The sequence below is a fragment of the Barbatula barbatula genome, assembly GCF_947034865.1.
Source record: "Barbatula barbatula genome assembly, chromosome: 10".
Taxonomy (NCBI): Eukaryota; Metazoa; Chordata; class Actinopteri; order Cypriniformes; family Nemacheilidae; genus Barbatula; species Barbatula barbatula.
Window position 1 is genome coordinate 488,396 of NC_136773.1, and position 15,933 is coordinate 504,328.

General features: G+C 43.9%; 1 protein-coding gene across 5 annotated transcripts in view; it reads right to left on the minus strand.

The window, feature by feature from the left end:
• Positions 1-4,166: 4,166 nt before the first annotated feature.
• The window catches only part of sema6d (semaphorin 6D), a 14,328-nt gene continuing 2,561 nt past the window's right edge, over positions 4,167-15,933 (minus strand). Inside the window, exons 2-19 of one of the 5 annotated variants that reach the window (XM_079465548.1) lie at positions 14,098-14,263; positions 13,594-13,705; positions 13,456-13,516; positions 13,115-13,177; positions 12,928-13,029; positions 12,617-12,707; positions 12,068-12,187; positions 11,737-11,825; positions 11,010-11,227; positions 10,793-10,924; positions 10,438-10,593; positions 9,982-10,155; positions 9,578-9,718; positions 9,392-9,469; positions 9,168-9,226; positions 8,814-8,870; positions 8,185-8,355; positions 4,167-7,367 (exon numbers count right to left, since the gene is read on the minus strand). In XM_079465548.1, the coding sequence (XP_079321674.1) occupies positions 6,091-7,367; positions 8,185-8,355; positions 8,814-8,870; positions 9,168-9,226; positions 9,392-9,469; positions 9,578-9,718; positions 9,982-10,155; positions 10,438-10,593; positions 10,793-10,924; positions 11,010-11,227; positions 11,737-11,825; positions 12,068-12,187; positions 12,617-12,707; positions 12,928-13,029; positions 13,115-13,177; positions 13,456-13,516; positions 13,594-13,705; positions 14,098-14,212 (3,216 nt within the window). In that variant the 5' untranslated portion in view covers positions 14,213-14,263 and the 3' untranslated portion in view covers positions 4,167-6,090. The remainder of the gene's footprint in view (positions 7,368-8,184; positions 8,356-8,813; positions 8,871-9,167; positions 9,227-9,391; positions 9,470-9,577; positions 9,719-9,981; positions 10,156-10,437; positions 10,594-10,792; positions 10,925-11,009; positions 11,228-11,736; positions 11,826-12,067; positions 12,188-12,616; positions 12,708-12,927; positions 13,030-13,114; positions 13,178-13,455; positions 13,517-13,593; positions 13,706-14,097; positions 14,264-15,933) is intronic. The other 4 variants (XM_079465549.1, XM_079465551.1, XM_079465550.1 and 1 more) reach the window with 4 other exon arrangements.

Below are 15,933 nucleotides of genomic sequence, written 5' to 3' on the forward strand. Positions count from 1 at the left end.
CAGTGCAGCCTCATGTTTACTGCATCATCCACAAACCTGTTTGCTCGGTAAGCAAACTACAGGGGGTTTAGCAAGGGTCCAGTAATGTCCTTCATGTAGCCAACAACAGTCTTTCAAATGACTTCATGATCTCATACGTTAAAGTGCCTGTGAACCGGACGTCCTGATCGTTTGTATTCAGACACAAGGAATGTCAAAGGAGAAAATTGGGGGGCGTGGTTTGCGTTTTTCACTGGGAATTGATGAGATGTGTAGAAACAGCTGTTGCATTGATTTTGAAATGAACTGGCTGCAGACTGACAGCTGAAGTGAAGGAGTTACAGGAATGCTCCGCCCAAGCCGTCTTATTTACGTCATTTTAGATGTATAGTCATTACAGGTCAGAAGTGCATTTTATCATATTTTAACTGAAGATTATGAGGACATCGATAAGCTATTTACTATAAAAACGCTGAACTATTTCATGAAAAATATCAGAATTAACTGGGACTTTAAACAACATGTCTGTAGTCATTTAGCCCTGCATTTTTTGGTTTCTTGGGTACAGTGATAATGTTGGAGCATTTAAAGCAGGAGGGGGCATTAAACAGCTCCATTGATCTATTGAAGATCATTGTGAAGCTGGGGAGATGCCGTCTGGGCCTTTTGCTTTCCTGATGTTCAGTTTCCTGAAGACTGTGTACATCCTCACCGATCTTAAGGGCAGGCTGAGGAGCAGCAGCGGGAGGGAGGGTGTTGATGGCTGTGTCGTGAGATGGTCAGAGAGGGTGTGGGGTGTTAAAACAGGCTTTTCAAACCAGCAGTAGAACCTATTCAAGTTGTTGGCTAAGACCTTTACTTATCTTTTTCTTTCTGTTTTTGCCGTTTGTCCACACTGAGACTGTGTTTTTGTCAACGAAAATGTATCTTTTCAAACACGCACTCGAAAGTGGAAAACGTTCATGTAAGTTCATGTATACTTTAGACTGCATTTTAGGAGATGGGATATTTAATTAGTCGCAGTTATAGGTCTGGCAGCGGAGCACAGTTTTACTTTCGCAGCTTTATAGTCTTGTGTTACTACCTACAGCAACATCTCTAAGCTACCTCATTGTCCATCTATTATATGTCTTTGCTCCACATCTCTGCGACATAAGGCAGAAAATTGACCATTAACAAATGACCATGGTATAAGCCTGTTAATCTACGGGGAGCTGTGCATTATTGATTTTAATGCATGACATGTCCTACGACTGGAGACGTTTTAAAGTCATCATGAGGGTAAATAATACAGGAAACAAGACAATATAATGATGTGTGTGTTTTAATCAGCACATATGTACACAATGATGGTTTTTGGTGTATTGATTTCCATTCGTATAACAACATTTTACTACAAATACCATGGTTGAACTTTGCTGGTGCAGAAGAATCATCTGCGATTATGGTTTTAAAAAACGAGTTATTTAGTATGATTATTCTAGTTTAACCGTCGCTTCAACCAGCTTTGGCAGAATGAAGTTTACAGAATTCTTGAAGAAATGTCCTCCACTCCAAACGCATCAAGTGTAATGGTAAATTCTTGAACACACCTATTTAGACGTGGAGCGCCATTAAAATTCTAGAGAACACCTCTGAGTGTATGATGTTATCGCTGTGTGTAGTCAGAGCCAGTGGACCAAATGTTGGGCACTCAGCTTACAAATGACTTTGGAGGTTTTCCCAATCAGATGTGGAATGGCTTCTCGTCCACAGAGATTGCAAAACAAGAGCCTAAAAATACCACGTGTGCTAGCTTTCTCATCTGTGAAGCTTCAGTCATGCAGTTTTGGGTTTCAGCCCACAGATTCGGTTTCCAGAGGGACTGTCTCAGCATGTATGGCAGGATTCTGCTTTAAAAGCAAAGTTTGGGTCTTTTTTTATTATTTACTTATCTGGTAATACTTCAACTGATTTATTGTTAACTAATAAAATCCGATTGTAATGCAACATGACCTAACCTGAACTAATAAGGACCCATACTTCTACAGCATTTATTCGTCTTCGTTCATGTTATCTTAGTACAAGAGAAAAGTCACATGCGAGCATTGTTAACTTCAGTTAAGGCTCAATAAACCAGCACCAACAACTGTACTGACATCAACAAGGATTACCGCTTATTATTATGATCGGGGTGAACAGGTAACAAGGCTTTCGCGGTTGACTCCAAATGCAACTGAGATCTTATTTTTCTATTATCCTTTTATTCAGATGCCAAACAGTTAATTACTTTCAGACTAGAGCTGCAACTAACGATTATTTTAATAATCGATTAATCTGTCGATTATTTGTTCGATTAATCGATGAATCGGATACAAATTTTTAAAAGCATTCATTTTCAACCCTTTATTGAAAAATAGAACTGACATTGCAAAACATATTTCAAAAGCTTTATTATTACTTATTATATTATTATTACAGCTTGCTGTGGTTTACATGATGCATTTCCCATCAAGAAGCCTCTCATGGTTTGCTGTTTTTTTCTGGAATTTTTTCGGGTCTCTCTGATGGTCTTTCCTCTACCTCCGCTCTGCTTTTTTAATGTATTTTTTCTCCGCTATGCTGCGCGGCGCGATCAACTTTTTTTAGTCCTGTGACACACTAGATGCGTGGCGTGAGCGTCTCAGAAGCCTGGCGTGACCGTTTTTAAATCGGCTCCCATGTTAACAGGTTAGAGCTTGCACACTGCCTGCCAGAGACGAGCCGCACGGAAAACGCGTGCATGCTAGGAATTGAATCGACGCCTATTTTTCACGAGACACGCAAGCGTGTTGGAAGCGTTTCCAGGCAAAATAGAATGGGAAAAGATGTTTATATGTAATTTTGTACACGAATACATATTAATGAATGCCATTTTGATGTTTGAAAGCTAATCATCATTTATTTGATCGCATTTTCAAATTGAATTTCATTAAACCAACATCTACACGTTACGGGGTTTACATGTCCACTGTAGAAAACATCAGGACTTAAATCATGTTTAAAATGCATTTTTGGAGAAACAAAAAGTGAATATTGAAATAAATTATACATTAATATTCCTATTAAGTATGAGATATTATTACTAAAATGTTGCAAATGAATACTCCAATTAACTACCTTTTTCCATAAAATCTTCCTCCAAGAAAATGCTTAGGCTATATCCAATGAAAAGATACATTGCATTGAATGGGAATATTAATTTATGTCCATCTTAAACACATATTGCATAAAGTAAACTCGTGCATCAATTGATTACGTTACATCTTTAATAACATATCTGAGAATCATCTTAATACGAATTGTGGTTCGTATTAAACCCCAAAATGTATTGGTGACTGAATTATTTTTGTTTTTATGCTCTTAACAATGTGATTAAAAATGGAAAAAAATATGACACACTACAATAACAACGTAGTCTAGTGTGTCATCTGAGTGACGATCCAACATCAGGTAATAAAGCTACAAAACATTTGGAAATGTTATTTAAATAAACAGACAGCCTACTTACTCATTTTTCGGATTTTGGAAGGTGTAGGTTATGTGAAAAAAGTTTGAACTTGTCGTGAATACAAGACCCTTGTCTGTCGGCGGCCTCCCTCTATGTCACCTATAGCAGCAGCAGCGCGCCAGCGCCGCATCAGGCACGGTGCTGGTGTGCAAAGATACAGAAAACACGACGCAGCCGCCACAGAGCTGACACGCTGCTGACACGCTACAGAAACGCCACGCTCACGCCACTCAAACATGTGGCGCGCGTTATAGTCGCGCGATACAACGAATCGATAATGAAATTCGTTGCCAACATTTTTAATAATCGATTTTTATCGATTTTATCGATTCGTTGTTGCAGCCCTATTTCAGACCATGAAAGAAAAACACGTTTCTCTATGGAACACTAAAGATATTGTACTAAATAAAATTCTGTCATCGCTTACTCATCCTCTTGTCATTTCAAACCTGGATGACTTTCTTTCTTCCGCAGAACACAAAAGAAGATATTTTGATGAAAGTTGGTAACAGGGACCAGTTAACAACATATCTTCTTTTGTGTTCTGCAGAAGAAAGTAAGTCAGGGAAGAAAAGAATCTGTATCGGAGCATAATGGCTGTAGTAAACGCTGATCACTTTCCATTCAGTCTGTAACACCACATTGAGGAGAAAAGTGCTTCTGTGCAGTAATATTTTATTTCAACTATACATGCCGTGTTAAAAAAAGTCAACAAAAATATTCTTAAACAATGACTGTAATTATTTACACTTTCACAGTACAGCTTTACAATATCTACACATTAAAATATTCTGTAAAAAAAAGAAAAAGCTGTAGTCCAACTGCCAATGTTTACACAGTATTGAAACTCAATGGTAGACCCGCCTGTTTTCTTTACACAGTATCGACTGAACGTGAAGGCTTGAACTCGCATGGCAGGTTCATATTGCAATTTACAAGGCAGCTCAACACAGGACAACTTGAACCAGAGCACAGGATCAACTTTCTTCTTTAATAAATCTGATGTTTAGAAGGTGATAGCATCAGCATCAGTCCGCTCAACCGCTTCAATACAGACCATGTAAACAAACAGGGGCAAGCTTCATCTCAATATGCCGAAATCCTCAAGTTATGAAAAACAAACTGCGAGTGTCTAATCGTAGATGATCCTATCGATTCATGTGTGGAGGAATATCAAGCTGAAAATCAGCTGCTGTCAATTTTAGGAGCATAATACATTCATTACATGGTATCTCATTATCACAAATTAGCACCTTCCAGATACGCATAAGTGGCAATACAGTATTAGAACCTTTGTTTCAATGTATTTTCCTCTCTACGAACTCCCAGTTCACTGAAATAACACCATTGTACAGTTGTGAAGTGTTACCTCCACCCAAACATACAGATGAGTGGCTTTTGAAACGGCAGAATCTTTTTAACCTTTGGTCCCCCTGATATTAAATATTTGGTTGCAGTCTTCGTTCAAAGATCATTTTTGATGAAACGTCCAAGACCAAGCCAGCCCCTCATGACTTTAATAAGGCACACAAATACACTGATCTCGTTAAACTTGCCCTGTAACAAAACAACTATTTAAGAGTGAGTATGTTTAAGAACGCTCACTGGCACGACACACTGGTAGGTACTGCAGCGATTGTGCAGTTACTGTTTGTTTTGGACGAAACTGAGGCTTTAATTCATTAAAACAAGCTCAAACACCTGGACAAATGCTAAATTCTATATAAACGAGGCTGGTCTGTTGAGAATAAAGGAGGTGTGGTTTTCAAATTTGAGCCTCAATAATAAATGGTTGTTGTCTTTCATTGATTAGACAGACCTGCATGGGTGAGAAAGCGGAGGTCGATCAAAAATATGTCTTTTGTCAGAGCTGAAAGACGACTTCATGACACTAGAGTTTTTCTGCGTCTAACAGTGACCAAAGGGAACATTGTACATTTGACCGACGTGATCCTGTGCTGAGCCCACAGGTTTAAAAGCTTGACACCGCGTGACCTGCCAAACGCCTGTCAAACATTTCGTCTACACTTGTGAAGGGCACTTTGCCCCTTGTGAGTTTTAAATTCAGTTGCCCAGGTGTAGTAGCCCTGGACACTTCTTTTGCACACATAAATGATAAATTAACATCAGATGTTAATACACTCAAGCTTGCTCTCCACTTTCTGAACAAACATGGACAATGAATGCATACTGGTTAGCTCCAGAGACAAGTCAAACTCAAACAGACGATACATCCCTTTCATTCCATCTGTCTTCTGAAGAAACGTCTTGTTTCGCAAGCAGTTTTACAGATACAGTCATGTTTCCTGTGTTTTCACACTTCACATTGACTGGGAGAACAGTGCACGGGGTGTCCGATCGCATATGACCTCAGGCGTCCCTGCCGCCTTAAAGATCAGAATGCGTCACCTGTCCGTAAGGGCACAGAGTCATTGGGAACTAAGCGAACTACTTGAAGCAGAAGGTCTGACCAGCCATTCTTCTACCTTCGAAGGAAACCCGAGACAGGCACGCCATAGCTCTGCAGGCCAAACGCTTTTACTTCCACTGTCCGTTCATGGAGTAAAATCCCACCGAGCTTCTCAGTAGCTATATTTGTTCACCGGCCTCATTTGTGCAGTCTGTGGCGCAAAGCCATTGGGTTTGGGGGGAACATCGGGCTTTAACGACGCTGTCCGTTTAATGGAGGTTCGGGGTAAAGATCCGTGACCACTGTAGCTGTTTTGCCGGGACATCGAGGGTGCCATAGCCATTGGCATCCCGTGAGAGTCTAGTCTGGTGGGAGGGGTAGGGGTTGGGGGCAAGTACCCGCCTCTATTAAGGCTGGGCTGTCGGGACACAATTGCCCCACTTGGTGAGTGCAGCCCTTTAGGTGGTGAGGATATAGAGTGTCGCTGGGAAGAGTTGCGGTGATACCGCTGTCTCTCAAGAGTTCCCATCTGACCTGTGGGTGAAGTCGGCGTGGTCGGCACGTCCAGCCTTTTGGTCGGGCTATTTCTGGGTAATGAAGAAGAGGGAGAGTACAACGAAGCCTCTCGGCTTGGGATTTTGGGGGGAATTTCTGTCGGGCTCACAATGGGATCCAACATCAGGTGCTGACGGGACTTGGGGACCTCCACCATGATGGCCTTGGGGTTGCCCTCATTCAGGTGCTTCAAGAGGTCGTTTAGCGTGTTCCTAGCGTCAACGGTCCGCCGTTGGTCTTTGCGTCCCGATTTGGACCCATGCTGATCACCATTCTGGACTTTTTTCTCAGCTTGATGCCCTTCGGGGGTACTGAAAAAGGCCCTGTTCTCATGGGTTGCATTGGGAAGCACCACAGCGCTGGGAATGGCGCAGTGGGGGGGTGGACTTGAGGGGTAGTATTGTGGGCTTTTGGGTGACACGTCTTTGCGGCAGCCGCTCGGCTTTCCGTGTGCTCTCTCCCACTGGTTTGTTATTGGCGGAAGGTTCTTCTGTTGCAACACGGGTGTGGACTCAGGCGTAGGCAGCGCTGCCAGTTCCGGTGGCTGTCCAGTCAGGAGCATTGTCTTTGTGTCTCCAGTGGTTGGTGCTTCCCTCCCATTGCTCAGCAGGTTGGTATAGAGTTTGGGAGAATCTATATCGGGTTTGTACTCTTTGACGGGACTGTCGAACAGACCGTTGAGCTTGGCAAAGCTGCCAGTGGAATCAGCACAGCACTGGGCCGACTCTGCATCTTTTGGCATCTTACGTGGTGCACGCAGGAAGGCATCCCTATAGCAGTAAACGACCATACCGGCGATGAATGCACCCAACAGGAAGGCACCGAGCACACATGTGATGAGGATGTTCATGTGGACCAACTGGTTAGATTCGCCTGCTTGTATTTCCCACACACCTGCAAACACAGATGGCCAAACAACATGTTAACACACATTTGCACACTTGTTCACTCGGCAGCTATGTTAGGGCAGGAGGGTCCTTTCCCCCCCAAAGGTACTCAACCATTTATAGTGACTCAAAGCATAGAGCTGTTATTGGCAAAAACAGGAGCAACTAGTTAGCAAGAGCTTTAGCATCCCAGTATCCTGAGGATTTGCATTAGTACAGGTTTTGTTGCAGACAATTTGCGGTATCAGTTGAGTTAGTATTTTGTGGTACCCGAGGGTGAGTTCGATCAGTATTCTGAGACATTTGGAAAAGTTAGTCGATGAGTATATGTTGCACGAGAAGTGTTGCTTAGAGGCAAGGCCTTCCCTAAAACCCAAAGAAGGGTGGAGAATGAAGGTAAAAGAAAAGTGTAAAATGTAAACAGATACAGAAGATACAGCTGAACATTTTCAGACAAAAATCCATTTAAGTAAAATTAACATAAAATATAAGATGAGAAGCAAATCATAGTAACACAACAGACAATAAGAGTATGGAAAATTAAACAAAAGCTTTCAACGCTGATGGAATCTGAGTATAGCTGCTAGCGTCATCCCAAATGCTTTCTAAAAAGAAGGTTTTCGTGCACTCCTCTAGGAGGATATGGTTCTCTCAACTTTGCTAAGGTAGTGTGACTGACTGCAAAATTGCTTATCACACAATTCAGTTGAGCAATGGGCTGCTATCACAGGCACGTACACTGTCGCAGATGATTAGACGCACTAATAGCCGCTATGACCCAGAATTCCATGCAGCAGAGCAAAGCGCTCCGGTCAAGGCCTTACCCTCCAGCACACCTGGGAAAGGCTCAACAGAATGTGATGTGGCTGGGTCATCGTAGGGCACAAATTTTCGTGAGCCAAGGAGTTGGGTGGTCTGAGTGGGGATGGTTTGGGGTGATTGTATGGGTTCAGAGGTCGCGGGCACACTGATCGACGTGGTCGCCAACTCCATGTCTGTAGCGACAAACAAAGTGTTAAGAACCGTTGCGCATGACGTGTTCATCGAAACGCTCGGGGGTTAGTGCATACGGAGTCAAATTTGTCCGATTCATTCAGTGATAATTATTCAGCCTTTGAAGAGTGACCCTGCTGCTTTGGAGCATCACAAGGGTGTGTAATGGCTGTACAGAGCCTGAGAGGGGGAAAGGATGAAGACTAATTCCAGTCGATTCAGGACACGACAACACAGTCCAGGGAGATAATAAGGCAGAGACAGCATGTCTCCATGCAAGAAGAAAGAGACAGAATGAACGAAAGATGAAATGATGGGCTGTGGAGAGATTGGGAGCCTTTCCTAAAGATGACGACGATGATGATGCTGTGATGAAGAGCGGATTTCTGATAGGTGGCAGTGGTGAGAAAGAAAAGAGAGGCAGAATCAGAGAATGCTGAACTCAGTACAGGAAACTAACCAGAGGTTGGGTCGCCATATGATTTGAAATCTGGCGCTGATGTAGTGGCCAAAAATTCTAAAGGAATTAAAGGAACAGGAAATCAGCATAAAATAAAAGTCTGAAATCATAGAAGGCTGCTTTGATTAAGCTACCAAATAAAAGTGTGTGTTGGTTTTCCTCTGGTTTTTAAGCGTTACTTTTAAGCAGGTGTGTGTTTCTGTGTTTCTATGTATGCGTGTAGTTTAATGTCAGACACGTGGAATTAGTTTGATGTCTGTGTTAATTTTCCTCAGTTGCGAGTGTGACGGGGTTACTGATGTGAGAACTACTAGCTAATGCTGTTTCTGAAAGGAGATGCGTCGACGAGCTCACCGTGACAGTCTCCGAGGTGTGCGGTGTTGCCGAATTCAACGTCTTGCTCATAACCACTTCTGAAAGACAAAGAGAGAGACACAAAGGCATCGGTTTTAAAGTATGCTGATACTTCAAACAGAGATCATGTTGAAAGAGAAGCAAATGTTACGGACTGCCGCCTTAATGGCTATTGTTTTATATTATTTTGTCTGATGCCATTTCAATACTTTAAAAGTACTCACTGTGTAGCTGCAGAAATGCGCTCACAGGCTCCATGAGACGTCCACCCGCAGTATGGGTCTCTTGAAGCAATGCAGGACCTGCGAAACAAAACAGACCTTTATCAACACTCTAAAGGACCTTACAACAGACCAGCCTGTAGGTTACACACACACACACGATGACAGTAACGTGTAGAGAGGACTCACTTCTGACAGGACGTGTGGCGTTCGCAGCGGCTCAGAGGAATCCTGACCACACAGCTGGAAAAGGCCACGTACAGCGCGTGCGAGTCTTTATCGAGGTGGAAAGACAGAATTCTCCGGTCATCCTCATTGCTGGATAAACACCTGGGAGAGAAGCGGAGCAGAAAGTGAGGATAAATAATTACACGTTATCAGATCTACCTGTCAGTCAGGTTTTTCTTCAGAAAAACTAATCAGCAGTTCAGCAGAAAGACAAGCCTACAAAAAAACGATCTAACCTCAAAAACTGTGAGGTTTATGCACAGACAGCTTTATCAAATAATTCTTACTTCTACAAATACGTTTCCCACCACTAGCCAACTGTAAATGAGAGTGAAGTTTGAGATAATGATAGGGTGAGAACATACTTGGCTTGGTTGAAGACGTCAATCTCCTCCAACAGAACGCTGTCATTTAGAGACAGCGGGGACGTCTTGGCCAGAACTTTTAACAAGATGCCGGCCTCCGAGCCAATAAACACCACGGTGTAGTTCTTATGGGGTCCTGCAGTGTTGTCGACAGCGAGAGCCGTGAGTCTGTACCTACAGACATGAGGGAAATGAAACTTTCATGCTGAAATGGGACATTAAACCGTGAGACAAACAATCTTTTTATCGTACATAGTGTTGGTGGTTCCGTTCATTTCAACACAGATTTGACACGGCACAAAAGTAAACATTAAAGTCCTCTGATCAAACGTATCATGAACTCCATCATTTGACTGGTGCAGAATGCAATATTAAGGGTTTCTCTTTACCCAGACCAGAACAGACCCGTAACCCAGCAAAAGATGGGAGTCTGCATTTAAAACCTTGCGTCCGTACCTGACTCTTGTTTTGGTGAACCACGGTTCGTCTCTGATGGAGGGGACCGAGGCGTCCATGAGGGGGTGTGACTTGATGAACTGAAGGGTCTCGTCTGGAAAGTCGATGGAGGTTTTATACGACTCTGCTGAAGCGTGTCCCGCGCAGCACCCGGGTCTGAACACACACACGCATAAAGTTCCGGTTGAGGAAAAGAGGACAAGAAGTCACGTGTCACAAGCCTGTAAATCTACACCAGCCTCCATATGGCCACCGCACACGCAGGTTAAATATGCAGCATGTTCAATTATCAGCCGTTAATAATTCATCTCAGAATGATTAGCCCGTCACGCACCAGCGGCGGGCGCACACTGACCTGGGCTTCGGCAGCTTCTCCTCAGCATAAGGAGTCCACACCGAGTCGGTCGTCTTTTGCTCCTTGAATCGGCCACGGAAGACACTTTCGATGTCGGCCATGGAGAAGGCGCACACAGCTGAGCCCGGGATACTGAATGAACCACAAACAGCGGTCTCAGATGTTGTTGTAGGTTTTCATGAGGAGATTTTCTAGAGACATTTTTCAAAAGCTTCACCTGTTCAACTGGGTGCTGAAAACTCCAACCACGGACGGCACTCCGTTAATGTCGATGATGTCCGTGATGGCCTGGAGAACGTCGAAGTAGAAAAACGACTCTCCAGGAACGGAACAGTTCAGACGGGCCTTGACAAAAGACGTCCAGTGTTTCTCCAGCACCCGTTGAGACCCTCCCATGTCATTTTTACAGATCCGAGCCACTCTGGAGTAAACCGCCTGCAGAGAGCGAGAAACACTCTAAATAAAACATAATCTCCTCTCTCTCTCTCTCTCTCCCAATATACGGCAGAACCTTCCTCTGCAGTCTGCTGGAGGGCTTGAATTAGCGCAATGTAAGCACAGATTAATAATTCACTGCTGTAAAACCTTCTCACAACGCAGGTGTTTACAGCAATCTTTACTCCACTGAAATATTCATTAGCCTGTGGTTGAAAACACCCGATGTATGGTCAAATTTAAAGCAAGACCAGAGGCAAATGAGAGACACATGAAGCCTCAGGGTTAAATGCTCATCTCTAAATCAAAGCCTTCGAGCACAACATTTATGAGCTCAACTAGCAGTTCACATATGAAAAATGCTGATAATGTGTTCTTTTTTCAGCCGTTCCAACAAATGACAATGGTAATTGTGTACATTTCTGCTTGTTTTGGCACCACTTTACCGTGGTGAACATTCTCATTTCTCTCTCTGTGTGTTGTTGTGCTCAGTGTGGTGAGAGTCGTACTTTTCCCAAGTTGTTGTGTTCAGCTGCGATTTCTCTGAAGAAGAAGTAGACGTAATCCCCATAATCCACAGCGTGCAGGAAATGCGGCTCTGAGAAACACAAGACACGAGCATTAGCGTCTTCACCACTGACCTCACACTTACATTTTCATGCGTTTTTGTTAGCGTGCCGTATTGACCTAGATTGTTCAACAGGACACTGTATTTTACATTAACACCCGCCATTTTCTGCTCTGTCGCATCCAGTCCGCATTGTTGGGGTGGGGGGGTTTGGTTGAAATGTCTGCTGCACTGACCAGTACACGATGCACATATACAAGATGTGTTTTTACCTTTTAACCACTTGGAGTCGTATTTAATGGTGCGCAGGGCAGAACCGTCTCCCATACTACGATAAATGACAGCGTCGCTCGCCAGGAAGTCAGCAACCGTAGCCGAGTATAGCTTGCCATCTAAAACACACAAATGAAGGCGACCTTAAACACAAGTCATGCCAACACATGAAAAGTTCATAGCAAGATCAACAGCACAACCTTAAATCCTTAACACTCACATCCTCGTTGTACGTCAAAGGCAAAGTTGCAGAAACCGCAATAACACTATTGTGAGGCGCATTTTTCCAGTTGACAAAATTTAGTGAAAGTTATACCATAAGAATGAACAATTTGACAAAAGGGTAGAGACAACTAGGATATATGGGCTGCATACACTGAAGAGCTGTGGCATGTGTACGAATTCACAGAGAGAACAGAAGGCTCTCTCGCTGATTTATGTGTAACATCAGTCTGGCCTCTCATTGGAGCGTTAATTTTATCCAAAACCTTTAAAAGTCACGGCAAAGATATTCATCATCCTCCTCATTATCCTGACAGGTCTCATACCGGCAAACAGCGCAACGTTCGTCTGCTTGGCATCAAACGGGCATCGGGCCAAGCCGCTGATCTCCTCACCATCAAACTCCAGGTTGTCCAACTGAATACATGACGGAAATAAAAAGAGAGAGAGAGAGATAATGAGCCTTTATCTTAAGTGCACTGTAAAACCGCTCCCAATCAAATCAGACTTCTTAACAAGTTACTTATTAGCTTAAACAGTTCAAGACAACACAGAGACGTGGGACATGAGTCACAGTGAACGAGAGAGGGAGAGACAAACCGACTGACACGTAGCTCTCATAAACACAGTGACCTACCCTGTAGTAACGGCACATGGGGTTGAAACCATTTGTCCCACAGATGAACACCAGATCATCGTTTCTCGGAACCACGACTTTAATGAAATTATGGCACTCGTCCTGCAAGGAGATCGAACAGTGAGATTAATGCTTGCTTGTGTGCGGTAAACAACGCACGAACGCTTGATTCATGCTCAAGACTCACTCTGTGTTTTCCTTTCATGGCGCACGTCTCTCTGTCGGCCTGTCCAGAGCGCCACGTCAGCTTCTGTGACATCACACAAACACAATATTGATCCATTTTGCAAAAATCACCAATCATAGACACAATTCCTATCTAAATATTCTATCGTGCTTTTATATTCTGACCAATGATTAAACAGTGGGCGGGGCATGACGCGACACCTAGTGGCAGCTGGCGTAAAACTGGAATGAACATTGAAGAGCAAAGATTTATTGCTTCATGCGTTACTGCGTCACGGCCGGTTACGACGCGTCATTATATGGAAAGCGGTGTGGTCGTAAAGTGATTTGATGTGAACCCACCCTGTACGGGATGATCTCGTTCCTGTAGGATTCTCTCAGACTCACTAGATAAACCTGATCCCTGCGACAGAAGGAAAACCGTTTTCATGAAAGGCCTCAGACAGTGCAATCACACGCTTTGTTTCAGTGCTGTCATACCTGCCGGCGATGAAGAGCGTATCGTGTATCCGGGTCATCAGTTGAAAGTCCAGTCTGTGCTGAGATTCGTTGCCAGAGGGGCGTCCGCGGAACACCGGGTACTGTCGTACATCTGCAGAACAATCACACCAGCCGTTATTCAGTGTTTTCGTCAGCACAGATCCGCGTCTCTATTGATCGACGAGAGTTAAACTGGCCTGCTAAAGTAATGAATATTACACTGGCTGCACTGTCAGCATGCAGGGGCGTTTCCCTAAACTCATGCAACGTCTACACAGAATCATCGGATTATCTGAAACACTGGATGGGTCTTAAACAAAACACAATAGCGATATATGTTCTTAAGGCCACAACAGACCTGATCAGAAAACTGAATTCCTGAGTAAAGCCGTTTCGGAGACGTTCTTTTCCCTAAATGTATGCCCTTTAATGCACCACAGCAAATGATCCTAAAAAACTAAATGAAGTGAATAATTGAGAATGCTGAAGTGCAGTGGGTCTTACAGTGTCTGTCCACCACGTCCAGAGGGATGTTGTCTTCTGGAAAGCTCACAGCCTCCATGTGTGACACCAGCAGCAGCAGGAGCAGGAGGTCAAGGGTCAGTTCACGCCACCCCATCGCTGGCACAGAGGGCACACACCTTCTGTACTGCACTGATCTCGATGTCACCTGAAACACACAACACACATATATATCTGTCATTACTGTGTTGTAGTGTACGACATCATCTGCGCGGGTTCGCTCTCAGTGCGTGTGTGCCTTTGGCAGCCAATACCAATGAAAATGTGTCCGTGAGAGAAAGGTCAAAAAACAGACAGCGAGGGAGTGGAGAGCGAGCGTTTGCCACACCAGGAAAGCGGAAATCCTATCAGCTGGCTCCTGCCATTGCCACTAATGCACACGCTCACTATGAAGGGTGCTTGTGTGAGTGTGCTCGCTGTGTCAGAAGTTTGTAGGAAAATGAGAGGTCTGCGTGATGCGGTTGGGGGTCATCATCTGTGCATATTAATGAGCGGTGTAAAGCCATATATTTATAAAGCTACAAATTATTCATGCCAGCAAAAGTCTGAACGGATATAAACAATTTACATGAAGACAACAAACAGATTGTCAGAGAGAGAGACACACTTCAGCACCACACAAACACACACAATATTGACATTTTAGCTAATAGAGGTTTTACACACCTGCTCCCCCACAGTAACACACACACACACACGGATACGGATACGGATTATGGATTAATGCTTGTGACTGATCACTTCTCTATTGATCAGAAGATCTGGAAGTGAAATATAATCCACGGCTCTGAGAGACACGTGCTCTTACGATGCCATAATGGATTTGCTCTTGTGTCTAACGACTATATGATCAACAGTGAAGAGAAGCTGAAAAAGATTAGACAAGACTTAGCAAACGAGAAAACGAAATGAATGAGAAAAGAAAGATAAAGGAGACGAGGCAGGATGCGAATAGCGATGAGGTGAGGTTTGATATTGAGAGATTAAAAGCTTTAATGTTTGGACACTCTGTGGATGTCAAAGGTGAAGGGTCAGAAAATGTGCCAATCATAATGAAGTTCAAATGAATTTCTATTCCCAAGAGCATGTTTGATCCCCGCAGGACTGCACGCGTCAGCTCTCTGTGTGGACTCAGGGAGGTGTACAACAGTCCGCGCTGGTTTAATACGGCAGCATTGAGGGTTTAATCACAAGTTCACAGCGCCGTATCATCTCCTCCTCCTCCTCCTCTATATTAAACAAGAAATAAAAGAGCACCCTGGAATATATTCCTCATGAGGTCTGATCATTATTCATAGAAACACCGCAGGGAGTTTACAATAGCACGATACCGGCGTACGAGAAACATCGGGATTGGTTCCAGAGAGCGAGAGGGAACCTAATGCAAAACAGAAAGAAAGAACACACAAGGTCAACCGTCTTGAATTACTTCTCAATATACGGCCGGCGCAACATGTTTTCTATTGAACGTCTCGCTTTGCTTTTCCATTCTTGCCCTCCGGTGTATGAGCCTGGACAGGCCCGATGAGGAGAGAGGCGGCTAGTCACGCAACACGCTAGTGCTAAGCAGCTCTCATTACAGCCGCTCTCAATGGCACCCAATCACGCTGGCTGATGTTTTTGGCCGCGTGTCAAGGGATGTTGGCACTGTGCTTGAGCAGGATTGCCCGCGTCTGCCTGCAGTCCAGCTGGGGCCAAAAGCAACAGAAGCGGCTGGTGATGTTGAGGAAAGCGCGGTGGCTTTAGTAAACCGTACCAAACAAACACTCACTGCAGATGCTTACAGGACTGAATCCTGTCACCGCTTGCTTTCGTTTA